This window comes from Bufo gargarizans, chromosome 5, assembly GCF_014858855.1.
Source record: "Bufo gargarizans isolate SCDJY-AF-19 chromosome 5, ASM1485885v1, whole genome shotgun sequence".
Classification (NCBI taxonomy): domain Eukaryota; kingdom Metazoa; phylum Chordata; class Amphibia; order Anura; family Bufonidae; genus Bufo; species Bufo gargarizans.
This window is the reverse complement of record NC_058084.1, coordinates 483,376,325-483,391,237: the sequence shown is the minus strand read 5'-3', so window position 1 is coordinate 483,391,237 and position 14,913 is coordinate 483,376,325. Positions and strand designations below refer to the sequence as shown.

Here is a 14,913-nt window from a genome sequence, read left to right as displayed (position 1 = left end):
ACAATATTCTTCCAGTACCTGTCCAGTCTTCTGTAGATTAGGTGATACCAACAGTTATACATGGGGCAAATATCTGTATGTTATGACAAGAATTATATGTGATACAAGGATTCATATCTGATACCAGGAATTATACATGATACATTTATATTTGGTGCCAAAGTTTATACATGATACTAAGATGTATCTCTGGTGCAAAAATTATACATAATACTCAGGTTTATATATATTGCCAATAATTATCCATGATACTAAGATTAATATCTAGCACCAAGAATTATACATGATACTAAAAATTATATCTGGTGCCTAGTCAATAGAAACCCAACCAACCTTTGACGTTGACTTTGAAGCTGATCTTCTGCCCGGCCACCTCACAGCTGTACTCTCCGGCGTCTTTCTTCTCCACCTGCTCCACCACCAGACGCCGGTATTTGCCCTCAGTCTCTATCCTCAGTTTCTTGCTGGAGGTGATCAGCTTTCCGTCCTTGTACCATTTCACCTCCGTCTTTCCATCAGAGACCTCACAGCTCAGGACGGCGTTCTCCGTCAGTTTGGCCACCACCTCCTTCTGGACCTTGTCCTGGTTGATGAAGGCCGGCTCTGGTTCTAGAGAAAGAAGAGGACGTTATATCTTATACAATATTCTTACAGTACTTGTCCAGTCTTCTGTAGATTAGGTGATACCAACAGTTATACATGGGGCAAATATCTGAATGTTATGCCAAGTATACAAGGATTCATATCTGATACCAGAAATTATACATGACACTAACATTTATATCTGGTGCACAGAATTATACATAATACTAAGGTTTATATCTATGTGTCACGGACGTTTCCATGACAGGTGGCAGGAGATCTGTGAGACTGGCAACACGTGGTTTGATCTGACTGGTTTTCCTTGTGGATCAATAGGCGTCTGTGTTGTTTCTGGTAATGGCCACACTCCTTGTCTGAGGTGTTGATTATGTGGCCATTTAACTTTCCATATTTATGGTTGCTTCTCCGACAATGCTGTGCGGTTTAGAGCTTCAGTTTCAGTTGTGGATTGCTGGTGTGTGGATCTCGGTGGAGTTCCTGGTGCTTCCATAACCCCTTTGAAGTTAAGTCTTTCCTTTCCCTTTTGTATTTTGTTTGGGTTCTGTGTGTTGCATTTCCCTATTGTTTGTATTAGGCCTGAAGGAGACTCTTGTTTGTCCTTCCTTTTGGAGAAACAGGTAGTCTCATCCCTGCCATTAGTACCAGGGTCCTATAAGGCTAGATAGGACTCTAGGAATTCCTGTGTATGAACACACCTACCTCTGGGATCTGTTCATACTGGCAGTCAGTATTTTGGGTATGGTTTTACTAGGAGGTGTCCATCTTCCTTCCCTAGTTCTCAGGTCTGATTCCCTGTTCCCCCTTCCCTCCTATGCTTGGTATGGTGTTTCCCTCCTACACCGAAGCGTGACACTATGGCCAAGAATAATACATGATGCTGCAATTTATATCTGATGCCAGGATTTATACAGAATACTAAGAATTATATTTGGGACCAGGAAATATAAAGGATGCTAAAATTTACATCTGTTGCCAGGAATTATACATGACACTAAGATTTATATGGAGCACCGAACCAAGTATTATACATGATACTAAGATTTTATCTGGTGCCAGGAATTATACAGGATAAGAAGATATACATCTGGTGGAAGAAATTACACAATACTAAAATCTATTTCTGGTGCCAGAAATTTACATGATAAAAACATAGAAACCTAGAATGTGTCGGCAGATAAGAACCATTTGGCCCATCTAGTCTGCCCAATATACTGAACACTATGGATAGCCCCTGGCCCTATCTTATATGAAGGATATTGTATTATCATTATATCTGGTGCCTAGTCAATAGAAACCCAACCAACCTTTGACGTTGACTTTGAAGCAGATCTTCTGCCTGGCCACCTCACAGCTGTACTCTCCGGCGTCTTTCTTCTCCACCTGCTCCACCACCAGACGCCGGTATTTGCCCTCAGTCTCTATCCTCAGTTTCTTGCTGGAGGTGATCAGCTTCCCGTCCTTGTACCATTTTACCTCCGTCTTGCTCTCGGAGACCTCACAGCTCAGGACGGCGCTCTCCGTCAGTTTGGCCACCACCTCCTTCTGGACCTTGTCCTGGTTGATGAAGGCCGGCTCTGGTTCTAGAGAAAGAAGAGGACGTTATATCTTATACAATATTCTTACAGTACCTGTCCAGTCTTCTGTCGATTAGGTGATACCAACAGTTATACATGGGGCAAATATCTGAATGTTATGCCAAGAATTATATGTGATACAAGGATTCATATCTGATACCAGGAACTATACATGATGGTGATATTTATATTTGGTGTCAAAGTTTATACATAATACTCAGGTTCATATACTGCCAATAATTATCCATGATACTACAATTTATATCTGATGCCAGGAATTATACATGATTCTAAGATTTATATATAATTGGTGACGTGATGACGTAGTCACGCTATGTTGTGCCTCCCTCCTCCTCCTCCCCCTCTATCTGCCATGTAACCTTATGTTTTACCCTGAACGATCTGAGCACCTCACCGCTTCCGACCCCTGGTACAAGTCCGGATCTCCTCACCATCCTCCCGGTCTCGGTGCCGTGACTTCCCGCCTCTATCTGGCATTCCTTGGAGAGCTCCTGTCTCCGGTCCCCGCCTGCCCTCTTTTCCCTCTCCGCCTCCTGCTCCTCCACCTCCTCGTTCTCCGCTCCCCGCCGGTCCCAGGATCGAGGATTGAGAAACGCTGCTCTGTGTCCTCCCTGGTTTGTTTGTTCGACCCACCCTCCTTCTTGTTTCCTTGTCTATACTCTCTGACTTCCCTGTGCTTGCTGGTTTGGTACTGGTTGAACTTTGGATGAATTATGTGGAAGAACTATATTTAGTTTTGAAATGATCCCTCTGGTAAATAACATAAGAAGGTAGAGAGGGGAGGGAAGGGGGAAAGAAGAAAAAAGAAAGAAGGAAAGAAATAAAGGTTTTTTCCATTGTGTCGGGGGGGAGGGGGGAGGAGGAGAGGTGGTCTCAGTTGAGAGATCTGTCCTAAGATGGTGGCGGATCAGGAGTGGGAGAGGGGAGAAGAGGTAGGAAATGGTTTGTTTGGAATGTTCGGGGCCTGGGTGATAAATTAAAGGGAATCTGTCACTAGCATATTAGCAAAACATTTTTTTAAATGTATCCATGTGTAATAAAGTACCTTATTTCCATATGTCTTGTTCTTTTTATTCTGTGTCTTGTCATTTCTTCAAAAAAAAAAAACGCTTTTTATGATATGCAAATGAAGCTGTAAGGAGCCAGAGGGGCATTATTCTTTGTCAACGGTGCCCAGGAACGCCCCTCTAAATTGCCTCCCAGAGGCGAGGCTAAGTGCTCCCCCCCCCCCCAGCGCTGCGCTCTGCAGCAAACACCCCCGATCCTCCTCTCGCCCGCATCTGAAATCCCGCGCAGGCGCAGTGCCGGCGATTGCCTGCACGATGATAAGACGACTGAGGGCAACAGCGTCACTGGGCATGCGCCGATCCCAGTGACGTGTTCGCTGTTTCCTCAGCCAGCTGGAAGCTGAAGGGGCTGTCCCCTGTCCAGTGACGCTGTTGAAGCTGTTGCCCTCAGTCGTCTTATCATCGCGCAGGCAATCGCCGGCACTGCGCCTGTGCGGGATTTCGGATGCGGGCGAGAGGAGGATCGGGGTGTTTGCCGCAGAGCGCGGTGCTGGGGGGGGGGAGCACTTAGCCTCGCCTCTGGGAGGCGATTTAGGCGATCTTGGAGGAGTTCTTAGTTTTCAAATTTAGGCGGGCACGGCACTTCAGAGGGGCGTTCCTGGGCACCGTGGACAAAGAATAACGCCCCTCTGGGCTCCTTACAGCTTCATTTGCATATCATAAAAAGTGTTTTTTTGAAGAAATTACAAGACACAGAATAAAAGAACAAGACATATGGAAATAAGGTACTTTATTACACATGGATCCATAAAAAAAAAAAATTGCCAATATGCTAGTGAGAGATTCCCTTTAATAAGACAGGCAGCTTGTGATCGGGTTCGGAGATCGGGTTCAGCGATTGTCAGCTTAGTGGAGACCCACTTTACTGAGGGGGAGACCCCTCGCCTCGGCGGGGGATGGGCCGTGCAGACCTATCATGCCGCTTTTACCAGCTATTCCAGAGGAGTAACAGTATTGATTCACAAAGGGATTGATCTGTCTGCCGGGCCTCCTCCATCGATAAGCAGGGGAGATTTGTTTGCCTTTATGGAAACTTATCCGGGAAGCTATGAACTTCGGCTTTTATTTATATCCCCCCCTTCCTTTTTCTCTCATGGACCAATGGCCTGAAGGCCCTGTCATTGTGACGGGGGACTTTAATTGTTTTATTGATCCAGAAAAGGATGGAGAGAGATACGTACAGGGAGTGCAGAATTATTAGGCAAATGAGTATTTTGACCACATCATCCTCGTTATGCATGTTGTCTTACTCCAAGCTGTATAGGCTCGAAAGCCTACTACCAATTAAGCATATTAGGTGATGTGCATCTCTGTAATGAGAAGGGGTGTGGTCTAATGACATCAACACCCTATATCAGGTGTGCATAATTATTAGGCAACTTCCTTTCCTTTGGCAAAATGGGTCAAAAGAAGGACTTGACAGGCTCAGAAAAGTCACAAATAGTGAGATATCTTGCAGAGGGATGCAGCACTCTTAAAATTGCAAAGCTTCTGAAGCGTGATCATCGAACAATCAAGCGTTTCATTCAAAATAGTCAACAGGGTCGCAAGAAGCGTGTGGAAAAACCAAGGCCAAAATAACTGCCCATGAACTGAGAAAAGTCAAGCGTGCAGCTGCCAAGATGCCACTTGCCACCAGTTTGGCCATATTTCAGAGCTGCAACATCACTGGAGTGCCCAAAAGCACAAGGTGTGCAATACTCAGAGACATGGCCAAGGTAAGAAAGGCTGAAAGACGACCACCACTGAACAAGACACACAAGCTGAAACGTCAAGACTGGGCCAAGGAATATCTCAAGACTGATTTTTCTAAGGTTTTATGGACTGATGAAATGAGAGTGAGTCTTGATGGGCCAGATGATGGGCCGTGGCTGGATTGGTAAAGGGCAGAGAGCTCCAGTCCGACTCAGACGCCAGCAAGGTGGAGGTGGAGTACTGGTTTGGGCTGGTATCATCAAAGATGAGCTTGTGGGGCCTTTTCGGGTTGAGGATGGAGTCAAGCTCAACTCCCAGTCCTACTGCCAGTTTCTGGAAGACACCTTCTTCAAGCAGTAGTACAGGAAGAAGTCTGCAAGGTAAGAAAAACATGATTTTCATGCAGGACAATGCTCCATCACACGCGTCCAAGTACTCCACAGCGTGGCTGGCAAGAAAGGGTATAAAAGAAGAAAATCTAATGACATGGCCTCCTTGTTCACCTGATCTGAACCCCATTGAGAACCTGTGGTCCATCATCAAATGTGAGATTTACAAGGAGGGAAAACAGTCCACCTCTCTGAACAGTGTCTGGGAGGCTGTGGTTGCTGCTGCACGCAATGTGGATGGTGAACAGATCAAAACACTGACAGAATCCATGGATGGCGGCTTCTGAGTGTCCTTGCAAAGAAAGGTGGCTACATTGGGCACTGATTTGTTTTGTTTTGTTTTGAATGTCAGAAATGTATATTTGTGAATGTTGAGATGTTATATTGGTTTCACTGGTAAAAATAAATAATTGAAATGGGTATATATTAGTTTTTTGTTAAGTTGCCTAATAATTATGCACAGTAATAGTCACCTGCACACACAGATATCCCCCTAAAATAGCTAAAACTAAAAACAAACTAAAAACTACTTCCAAAAATATTCAGCTTTGATATTAATGAGTTTTTTGGGTTCATTGAGAACATGGTTGTTGTTCAATAATAAAATTATCCTCAAAAATACAACTTGCCTAATAATTCTGCACTCCCTGTATATCCCGCGTCAAGGGTCTCCTTTGTCCCGTTTTTGCCAGGAATCTGGCTTTGTATATATTTGGGGATACTAAGGGAAGGGGAAGCGAGCATATTCCTGTAATAGCAAATCTGGGAGGTCGATGTCTAGGATAGATTTAGCCCTGATAAATAAAAACTATATAAAATATATAAAATGTATGAAATGTGAGGCCAGGTCTCTATCCGATCATCTACCTCTCTCCATTAGGCTATCTATGGTGGATGATAAACACAGGGTTAGACCTCCATTTAGATTGAACCCTCATTGGCCCTTTATAATGGACAACCATGAACTGATTAAACTGGAGATAGAATTGATATCCCAAAAGAATTCTAACTCAGCAAGGATCCACCTGGTATGGGATGCATTTAAGGCCTTTATGAGGGGGGTGTTTATTAGTAATATCTCTAACCTAAGAAAAGGCTATGCTTAGAAAGAGAGAGACTTGTAAGAAGCAGCGGCTGCCGGTATAGATGACTTTTCCAGTAAGAACACAGAACCAACTAGGGAAATTATACAGAGGACAAGTCGGGTTTTTTCTGACTTTCTTCTGGATAAGGATCAGCAAAGGCTTTTTTTAAGGGACAAACATATTTTCCTGAATCAGGTCGTCCAGGGAAAATGTTGGCTAGGGTGATCTCAGGATCCTAAAAAAGAGATAGTATCCGTTCTTCTGAGGGTATAATTATTCAAGATCAGGAATAAAGAGGCATTTGTGAAACACTTTCTAGAACTGCACAAATCAGATAATAGATCTTCAGATGAAGTGATTGATTGATATCTGGATTCTATCTCTCCTCCAATCCTAACAGATATCCAGAGTCCCTTGAGGCGGACCTCTCCTTGCAGGACTTAGAGGCCGCTATGAAAGTTTGGGTGGGAAACTCCTCTCCAGGATCTGATGGATTTCTATATGAATTTTATCACAAATACAGGGAGGTTGTTCTCCCCCGTCTTCTGAAGGTATTTATTGAGGCTATAGAGGACGGTAATCTTCCGGAATCAATGACAGAGGCGGTAATAGCACTAATACTGAAAAAAGGCAAAGATCCCCCAGACATGGGTTCATATAGGCCGATTTCCTTACTTAATATAGATGTGAAGCTTCTCTCAAGGATTCTTACTACTAGGTTGTCTAAAGTTATTTCATCTATTATACATCCTGACCACAATGGGTTGTTTCCCAATAAGGGCACTCATTATAATTTGCATCGGCTTCTTGCCAATATTCAGTCCTCCCGGGGGGTCTCTCGCTCCATCCTGTCTCTTGATGCCTCTAAGGCCTTTGATCAGGTGGAGTGGAGATTCCTCTGGAAGATGGAATTTGGTATCAAGGTTATCAATATGGTTAAGCTTCTGTGTAAATCCCCTAAGGAGAAGCTGAATATTAATAAGATGCCTACACGCTGTATTTCCTTGGGGAGAGGCACTCGTCAAGGATCTCCACTTTCTCCACTATTATTTGATATTTATATTGAGCCCCTCGCTGTTAGGGTCAGGCAGGATCCTAGGATTGAAGGGTTTGGGACATTGGGCACAGAGGACCGTATCTCCGTATACGCCGATGATGTTTTAGTTTATAACATACTAATACTAGGGTTACTCGAGTTTTTAATTCCTTTAATATTGATATTAATTGGTCTACAACTATTCTTTTACCTATAGATAGACTAGAACCTCTGACTGAGGAGCTGTCCGGCAATTTGAGGATCTCTGATTCACTTGAATATTTGGGTATTACTATCTCTTCTAAGAAAAAGAAGAAAATCCAGCTCTCTCCGGTGAAAAAATGAAAAACTTTAATCCAGCAAGTTTAAAATCCATACAGGTGTACAAATAGCAGTCAACGCGTTTCAGACCTCAGAGAAATATGGGTCCTTCCTCATGACAAACGTGTTTATGAAATGGGAGCTCCCTCTTAAGTAGCACATACTGACCCCAGGCTGATAGGTATCACCTGGGAGGTGGAGACCCAAGCGGGCGTTCCCATGCACATGACACAGAAGAAAACCCTTTTTAATCAAGGGCAAACACTAGCAAAAAGGAAAAAAAAAAAAAAAAGGAAAAAAGGAAAAGAACCTTGCATACAGGTAAATTAAATCACGATGGCTACTTTCACACTTGCGTTCGGAGCGGATCCGTCTGGTATCTGCATAGACAGATCCGCACCTATATTTCAAACGCTTAGATCCGTTCAAAACGGATCCGCCCGCATCACCAGGAACAAAAATAAAAAACTAAAAAATATGTTTTCCCTTTTTTCTCCCTTCTCCCCGGCAACGCAAACGGATCCGTCCCGACCCCACACCGAAAGTCAATGGGGGACGGACCCGTCCGAAAACCGAGCCATATAGTATCAAATTCAAACGGATCCGTCCCCACCGACCTCCACTGCAAGTCCGGACGGATCCGTCTGCCTCCGCACAGCCAGGCGGACACCCGAACGCTGCAAGGAGGTCGGTGGGGACGGATCCGTTTGCGTTGCCGGGGAGAAGGGAGAAAAAAGGGAAAACATATTTTTTAGTTTTTTATTTTTGTTCCTGGTGATGCGGGCGGATCCGTTTTGAACGGATCTAAGCGTTTGGAATATAGGTGCGGATCTGTCTGTGCAGATACCAGACGGATCCGCTCCGAACGCAAGTGTGAAAGTAGCCATCGTGATTTAATTTACCTGTATGCAAGGTTCTTTTCCTTTTTTCCTTTTTTTTTTTTCCTTTTTGCTAGTGTTTGCCCTTGATTAAAAAGGGTTTTCTTCTGTGTCATGTGCATGGGAACGCCCGCTTGGGTCTCCACCTCCCAGGTGATACCTATCAGCCTGGGGTTAGTATGTGCTACTTAAGAGGGAGCTCCCATTTCATAAACACGTTTGTCATGAGGAAGGACCCATATTTCTCTGAGGTCTGAAACGCGTTGACTGCTATTTGTACACCTGTATGGATTTTAAACTTGCTGGATTAAAGTTTTTCATTTTTTCACCGGAGAGAGCTGGATTTTCTTCTTTTTCTTACTGTATATACCGCATCCAGGAGCGGCATCCGTGCACCTCTGGTGATTTTACTACTGCAGGTGAGAGCTGCCTTACGTTTTCTTCTACTATCTCTTCTAAGACTGAAGACTTCCTACAGCTTAATCTGATCCCATTGATAACTAAATTGAGATCTAAAATAAAGATATGGCTCCGACTCCCGTTATCCAGAGCCGATAGAATATCCCTGGTCAAGATGGTAATTTTGCCCCAACTATTGTATATCCTCAGGAATTCCCCAGTATGGATTTCAAACTGATTGAGTGAATCATTAATGATTTACTTTGGGGGAGAAAGTGGGTAATAGAGCATTTTTATAAGCCGATGGAACAGGGAGGATTAAATCTTCCCTATTTCAAGGGCTATTTTATAGCATCACAGCTATGGCTGTATTATGAATGGGAGAAGAGCCCACTTTGCAGAATCTTGGTGAAGACTTCTTCACATGATAATATCTTTGCTTTATTGGAATCCGGCCAATTAATCAATTCCCAACAGGAATATAGAGCTGCTGTGAAGCTACTTATCAAGTCCTGGAGCACCATCAGAGACTGGTTGGGAATAAAGGGGTCTCTTTGCTGGACGCCCCCTTTGGCATCATTCTTATTTACAGGCCTTAGATGAATCGGCTGGGGATCAGTAATGGCAAAACAATAATATTCATCATCCTGCACAGGTGGTTGGGAACGGGCTAATTCTTTCTTTTTTGGAGTTAGCACAAAGAGGAAATATATCCAATTTATCTTGGTTTCGGTATTTTCAGCTACGTTCGGCACTTTCTAGTATAAAAGAAAAATCGCTTTTTGATATAGACACTTCCACATTTTTGCATGATTTGATAGTAAAGCCAGCACAAAGGGTTAAGATTCCCCAATGTTATAAAGCACGATTTATAAATGTACATTCTCCTGGGCAAAAGGCCTGGAGAAGGGATTGCCCAATGATTCAATTGGACGACTGGGATAATATATTGGTGAACCTGGGATTAGTTTCTCATAATTTTTTATCAAATATTGGTTCAATTTTATATTTTACACAGAATTTATATTACACCTTTATGGCTTAATAAATGGGGTTTGAGAAACCCTTCTAACTGTCCGCAGCGTGATTCACCTGAGGCCGATCATTTACATGTGTTCTGGACTTGTATAGAACTAAGAGAATACTGGGAGGCAATACATAATTATACTACCCAAAAACTGAAGGCGGTGATCCCATCTATGGTGGAGTCTTGGATTTTGAGTGATCTTTTCAAGGTTGGGTGCCATAAATACAAAAGGACTCTTTTGGTTAAAATAATGTTTTTGGCGAGGCTTCTGATTGCACGGGCTCGGTTCTCACCTAATACTCCAAGTATAAATACATGGTTACATTTGGTTAACAAAATTAAAAGGTATGAAAAGATCTTATATAAACAAAGAAACTCTGAGGATAAATGGTTTAGGGTATGGGGAGAATGGAATCTTAAATTATTATTTTTTTGCCTCAACCTTTCATTATCCCCGTTCCGTCCTTTTTTTTTTTGTCGGGGGGGGGGGGGGTTAAGGAAATGGAAATAATAATTATGATGCTTTATTCTGTATGGAAATATTATTGCTTAATATAAAATAAAAAGATTTATATCTGAAGCCAAGGATTATACATGATACAAAAAATTATATCTGGTGCCTAGTCAATAGAAACCCAACCAACCTTTGACGTTGACTTTGAAGCTGATCTTCTGCCCGGCCACCTCACAGCTGTACTCTCCGGCGTCTTTCTTCTCCACCTGCTCCACCACCAGACGCCGGTATTTGCCCTCGGTCTCTATCCTCAGTTTCTTGCTGGAGGTGATCAGCTTCCCGTCCTTGTACCATTTCACCTCCGTCTTTCCATCAGAGACCTCACAGCTCAGGACGGCGCTCTCCGTCAGTTTGGCCACCACTTCCTTCTGGACCTTGTCCTGGTTGATGAAGGCCGGCTCTGGTTCTAGAGAAAGAAGAGGACGTTATATCTTATACAATATTCTTCCAGTACCTGTCCAGTCTTCTGTAGATTAGGTGATACCAACAGTTATACATGGGGCAAATATCTGAATGTGATGACAAGAATTATATGTGATACAAGGATTAATATCTGATAGCAGGAATTATACATAATACTAACATTTATACCTGGTGCCAAGAATAATACATTATAGTAAGATATATATCTGGTGCACAGAATTACACATGATACTAAGGTTTATATCTATGGCCAAGAATAATACATGATGCTGCAATTTATATCTGAGGCCAGGAATTATACATGACACTAAGATTTATATGGAGCACCGAACCAAGTATTAGACATGATACTAAGATTCGTATCTGGTGCCAGGAATTATACAGGATAAGAAGATATACATCTGGTGGAAGTAATTACACAATACTAAAATATAAATCTGGTGCCAGAAATGTACATGATATATTATCATTATATCTGGTGCCTAGTCAATAGAAACTCAACCAACCTTTGACGTTGACTTTGAAGCTAATCTTCTGTCCGGCCACCTCACAGCTGTACTCTCCGGCGTCTTTCTTCTCCACCTGCTCCACCACCAGACGCCGGTATTTGCCCTCAGTCTCTATCCTCAGTTTCTTGCTGGAGGTGATCAGCTTCCCGTCCTTGTACCATTTCACCTCCGTCTTGCTCTCGGAGACCTCACAGCTCAGGGTGGCGCTCTCCGTCAGTTTGGCCACCACCTCCTTCTGGACCTTCTCCTGGTTGACGAAGGCCGGCTCTGGTTCTAGAGACAGAAGAGGACGTTATATCTTATACAATATTCTTCCAGTACCTGTCCAGTCTTCTGTAGATTAGGTGATACCAACAGTTATACATGGGGCAAATATCAGAATGTTATGACAAGAATTATACAGAATTCTAAGAATTATATCTGGGACCTGGAATTATAAATGATGCTAAGATTTATATATGGTATCAAGAATTATACAGCATACCAAAAGTTATATCTGGTGCCAGGAATTTACATAATACTAAGACTTATATCTGGTGCCTAGTCAATAGAAACCCAACCAACCTTTGACGTTGACTTTGAAGCTGATCTTCTGTCCGGCCACCTCACAGCTGTACTCTCCGGCGTCTTTCTTCTCCACCTGCTCCACCACCAGACGCCGGTATTTGCCCTCAGTCTCTATCCTCAGTTTCTTGCTGGAGGTGATCAGCTTCCCGTCCTTGTACCATTTCACCTCCGTCTTTCCATCAGAGACCTCACAGCTCAGGACGGCGCTCTCTGTCAGTTTGGCCACCACTTCCTTCTGGACCTTGTCCTGGTTGATGAAGGCCGGCTCTGGTTCTAGAGAAAGAAGCGGTTGTTATATCTTATACAATATTCTTCCAGTACCTGTCCAGTCTTCTGTAGATTAGGTGATACCAACAGTTATACATGGGGCAAATATCTGAATGTTATGCCAAGAATTATATGTGATACAAGGATTCATATCTGATACCAGGAACTATTCAGGACACCAAGGTTTTTATCTGGTGCCATTGATTATACATGATAGTAAAAATTATACCTGGTGTCAAGAATTATACAGGATATTCAGATCTATGGGGGAGATTTATCAAATTGGTGTACAGTAGAACTGGTTTAGTTGCCCATAGCAACCAGATTCCATCTTTCATTTTTTACAGCTCCTTTGGAAAATGAAAGGTGGAATCTGATTGTTATGGGCAGCTAAGCGAGTTCTACTGTACACAGGTTTGATATATCTCTCTCTGTATGTGGTGCCAGGAATTGTATCAGATACTGAGATTTAGATGTCAAGAATTATACATGATACAAAAATTTATATCTGGTGCCAAGAATTATTCAAAATTATACAAAAACATCAGTGATAAAAATCCAGTACTCTTTATGTTGTATCACATAGAAGCAGGTCCATGGTCTCCTGTCTGCAGGCTTCATAAGACTCCTAGTGCCCTCAAAGACCTGTGCTCACATAGCCACACCTTAGAATGAGGTAAAACATGGAGATGGATATATTTTTGTATATAAATGTACAAACATATTGCACAATTTAATACCCGTGCAATAAATCACTTCTATAGTTAAAGGGAACCTGTCACCAGTTTTATGGTGTCCTAACTAAGGGCAACATAAATAAGTGACTGATTCTCTTAGCAAAATGCTGGGTCACTTTCTTTAATTGACCCAGTCAATCTGCCAACATCTGGTATTGAAAATCTCCAGCTGATAATGATGAGTCATGAATTGTCACAACCAGACAGCTGAGAAGCTCTAACAGAGGCCTTTCAGAACCTCCTCCTTGAGTTCTCTTTGTTGTGCTGTTCAGTTCCTCATCTCGTTAACCTCTCTCAGCTGTCATGTAGTTGGACTGATTGCTTCCCTTTAAATTCCTCCCCATAATGCATTACTGGGCGGCTTATACTACTTCCTGGAGTGTGTGTGCATGCTGATCTTGTTTTCCAGTCTGCTACTAAGTTAAGTGCTGAACATTTATCTGTTATTTTCTGTTTGCTGGATCCCAGGTGACCCTGACTCCCTCCGTGTCTGGTGTAGGGAGCCGGTGGTCGTGTCCCCTCACTATTGTAGGGTGTTCAGGGGTTATACAGTCGAGGTACGTGGATATGCAACCATCCACCTTTGGGATCTTTGCATAGGCTGAGCAGCCAGGGAAAGTGCTAGGTCTTATGCAGGGGTCTCCCTTTTGGTTCCTTAGCTTTGGATCCACTCAGTCATATATGCATGTTGCTTTGTCTTGTTTCCTGTATACCGTCCGTGACATTATAAGCCGCCAAAACCATCTCAAGCATGGATCCGGTTTCACTTTTGGCTGAATGCTTCCAGGGTCTTTCATTGGAGGTAGCTGATCTCCATAAGACTTTTTCTCAGCTTCAAGTGACCGGTTCAGCTTGCGTTCATGGAGTTTGTTCTGAGCCTAAGATCTCGCTCCCGGATACGTTCTCCGGGGGTAGTGAGAATTTTGTGCGTTTTAGAGAGGCTTGCAAACTCCATTTTCGCCTTCTTCCCCATTCCTCTGGTGATGAGGAACGGAGGGTGGGGATCATTATATCGCTGCTCAGGGGTAACGCTCAGTCTTGGGCCTTTTCGCTGCCGGAGGGGGCACGGCCCCTCCGTTCAGTGGATGAATTATTTTTAGCCCTGGGTCAGATATATGATGATCCGGATCGTATTGCTCTGGCTGAGTCTAGACTACGTCTTTTATGCCAGGGTAAACAATCCGCAGAAATATACTGCTCAGAATTTCGGAGATCGGCAGCTGATACTGGTTGGAATGATGCTGCACTCCGAAGTCCATTTTGCCATGGTCTTTCAGAGGGATTGAAAGATGCATTTGCCTTTCATGAGAGGTCTATCTCCTTGGACTCTGCCATGTCTCAGGCCGTTCATATTGACAGGCGTCTTAGAGAGAGAGGAGAGATGTCCCCTTCCTGTCATACTCAGTCCCAGGACAGTGCAGCGGTCTCATTCTGTGCACAGGGGTCTCGGTCGCTGTCAGCGCCTTCTGAGCAGGAGCCCATGCAGCTGGGGTTGATTGATAGAAGATTCAGCCCGCATGGGAAGGTTTGTTTTTGTTGTGGAGGTATAAATCATTTGGCAAATGTTTGTCCCTCTAGGAGATTCAGGCAGTTTTCTGGGAGTAATAAAGAAACAAACACGAAAAAATATTTTAAAAATGTTCCGTCTGTTACTATTGGCAGGGTTGAGGCGGAAATTGAAGGTTTTCCGTTTGCTTGTAGTTCCCGTTTTGTCCTGCCGGCTAGGGTGGCGCTAGAGAGCAAGAACATTTTTTTGTGAGATTTTTGTGGATAGTGGAGCAGCTGTCAATCTCATTGATAA

General features: G+C 43.3%; 1 protein-coding gene across 1 annotated transcript in view; it reads right to left on the bottom strand.

The window, feature by feature from the left end:
* The window catches only part of OBSCN (obscurin, cytoskeletal calmodulin and titin-interacting RhoGEF), a 452,890-nt gene that overhangs the window by 377,706 nt on the left and 60,271 nt on the right, over positions 1-14,913 (bottom strand). The window contains 5 exon segments of the mRNA XM_044292830.1: positions 334-609; positions 1,908-2,183; positions 10,740-11,015; positions 11,539-11,814; positions 12,106-12,381. Coding sequence (XP_044148765.1) covers positions 334-609; positions 1,908-2,183; positions 10,740-11,015; positions 11,539-11,814; positions 12,106-12,381 — 1,380 coding nt within the window.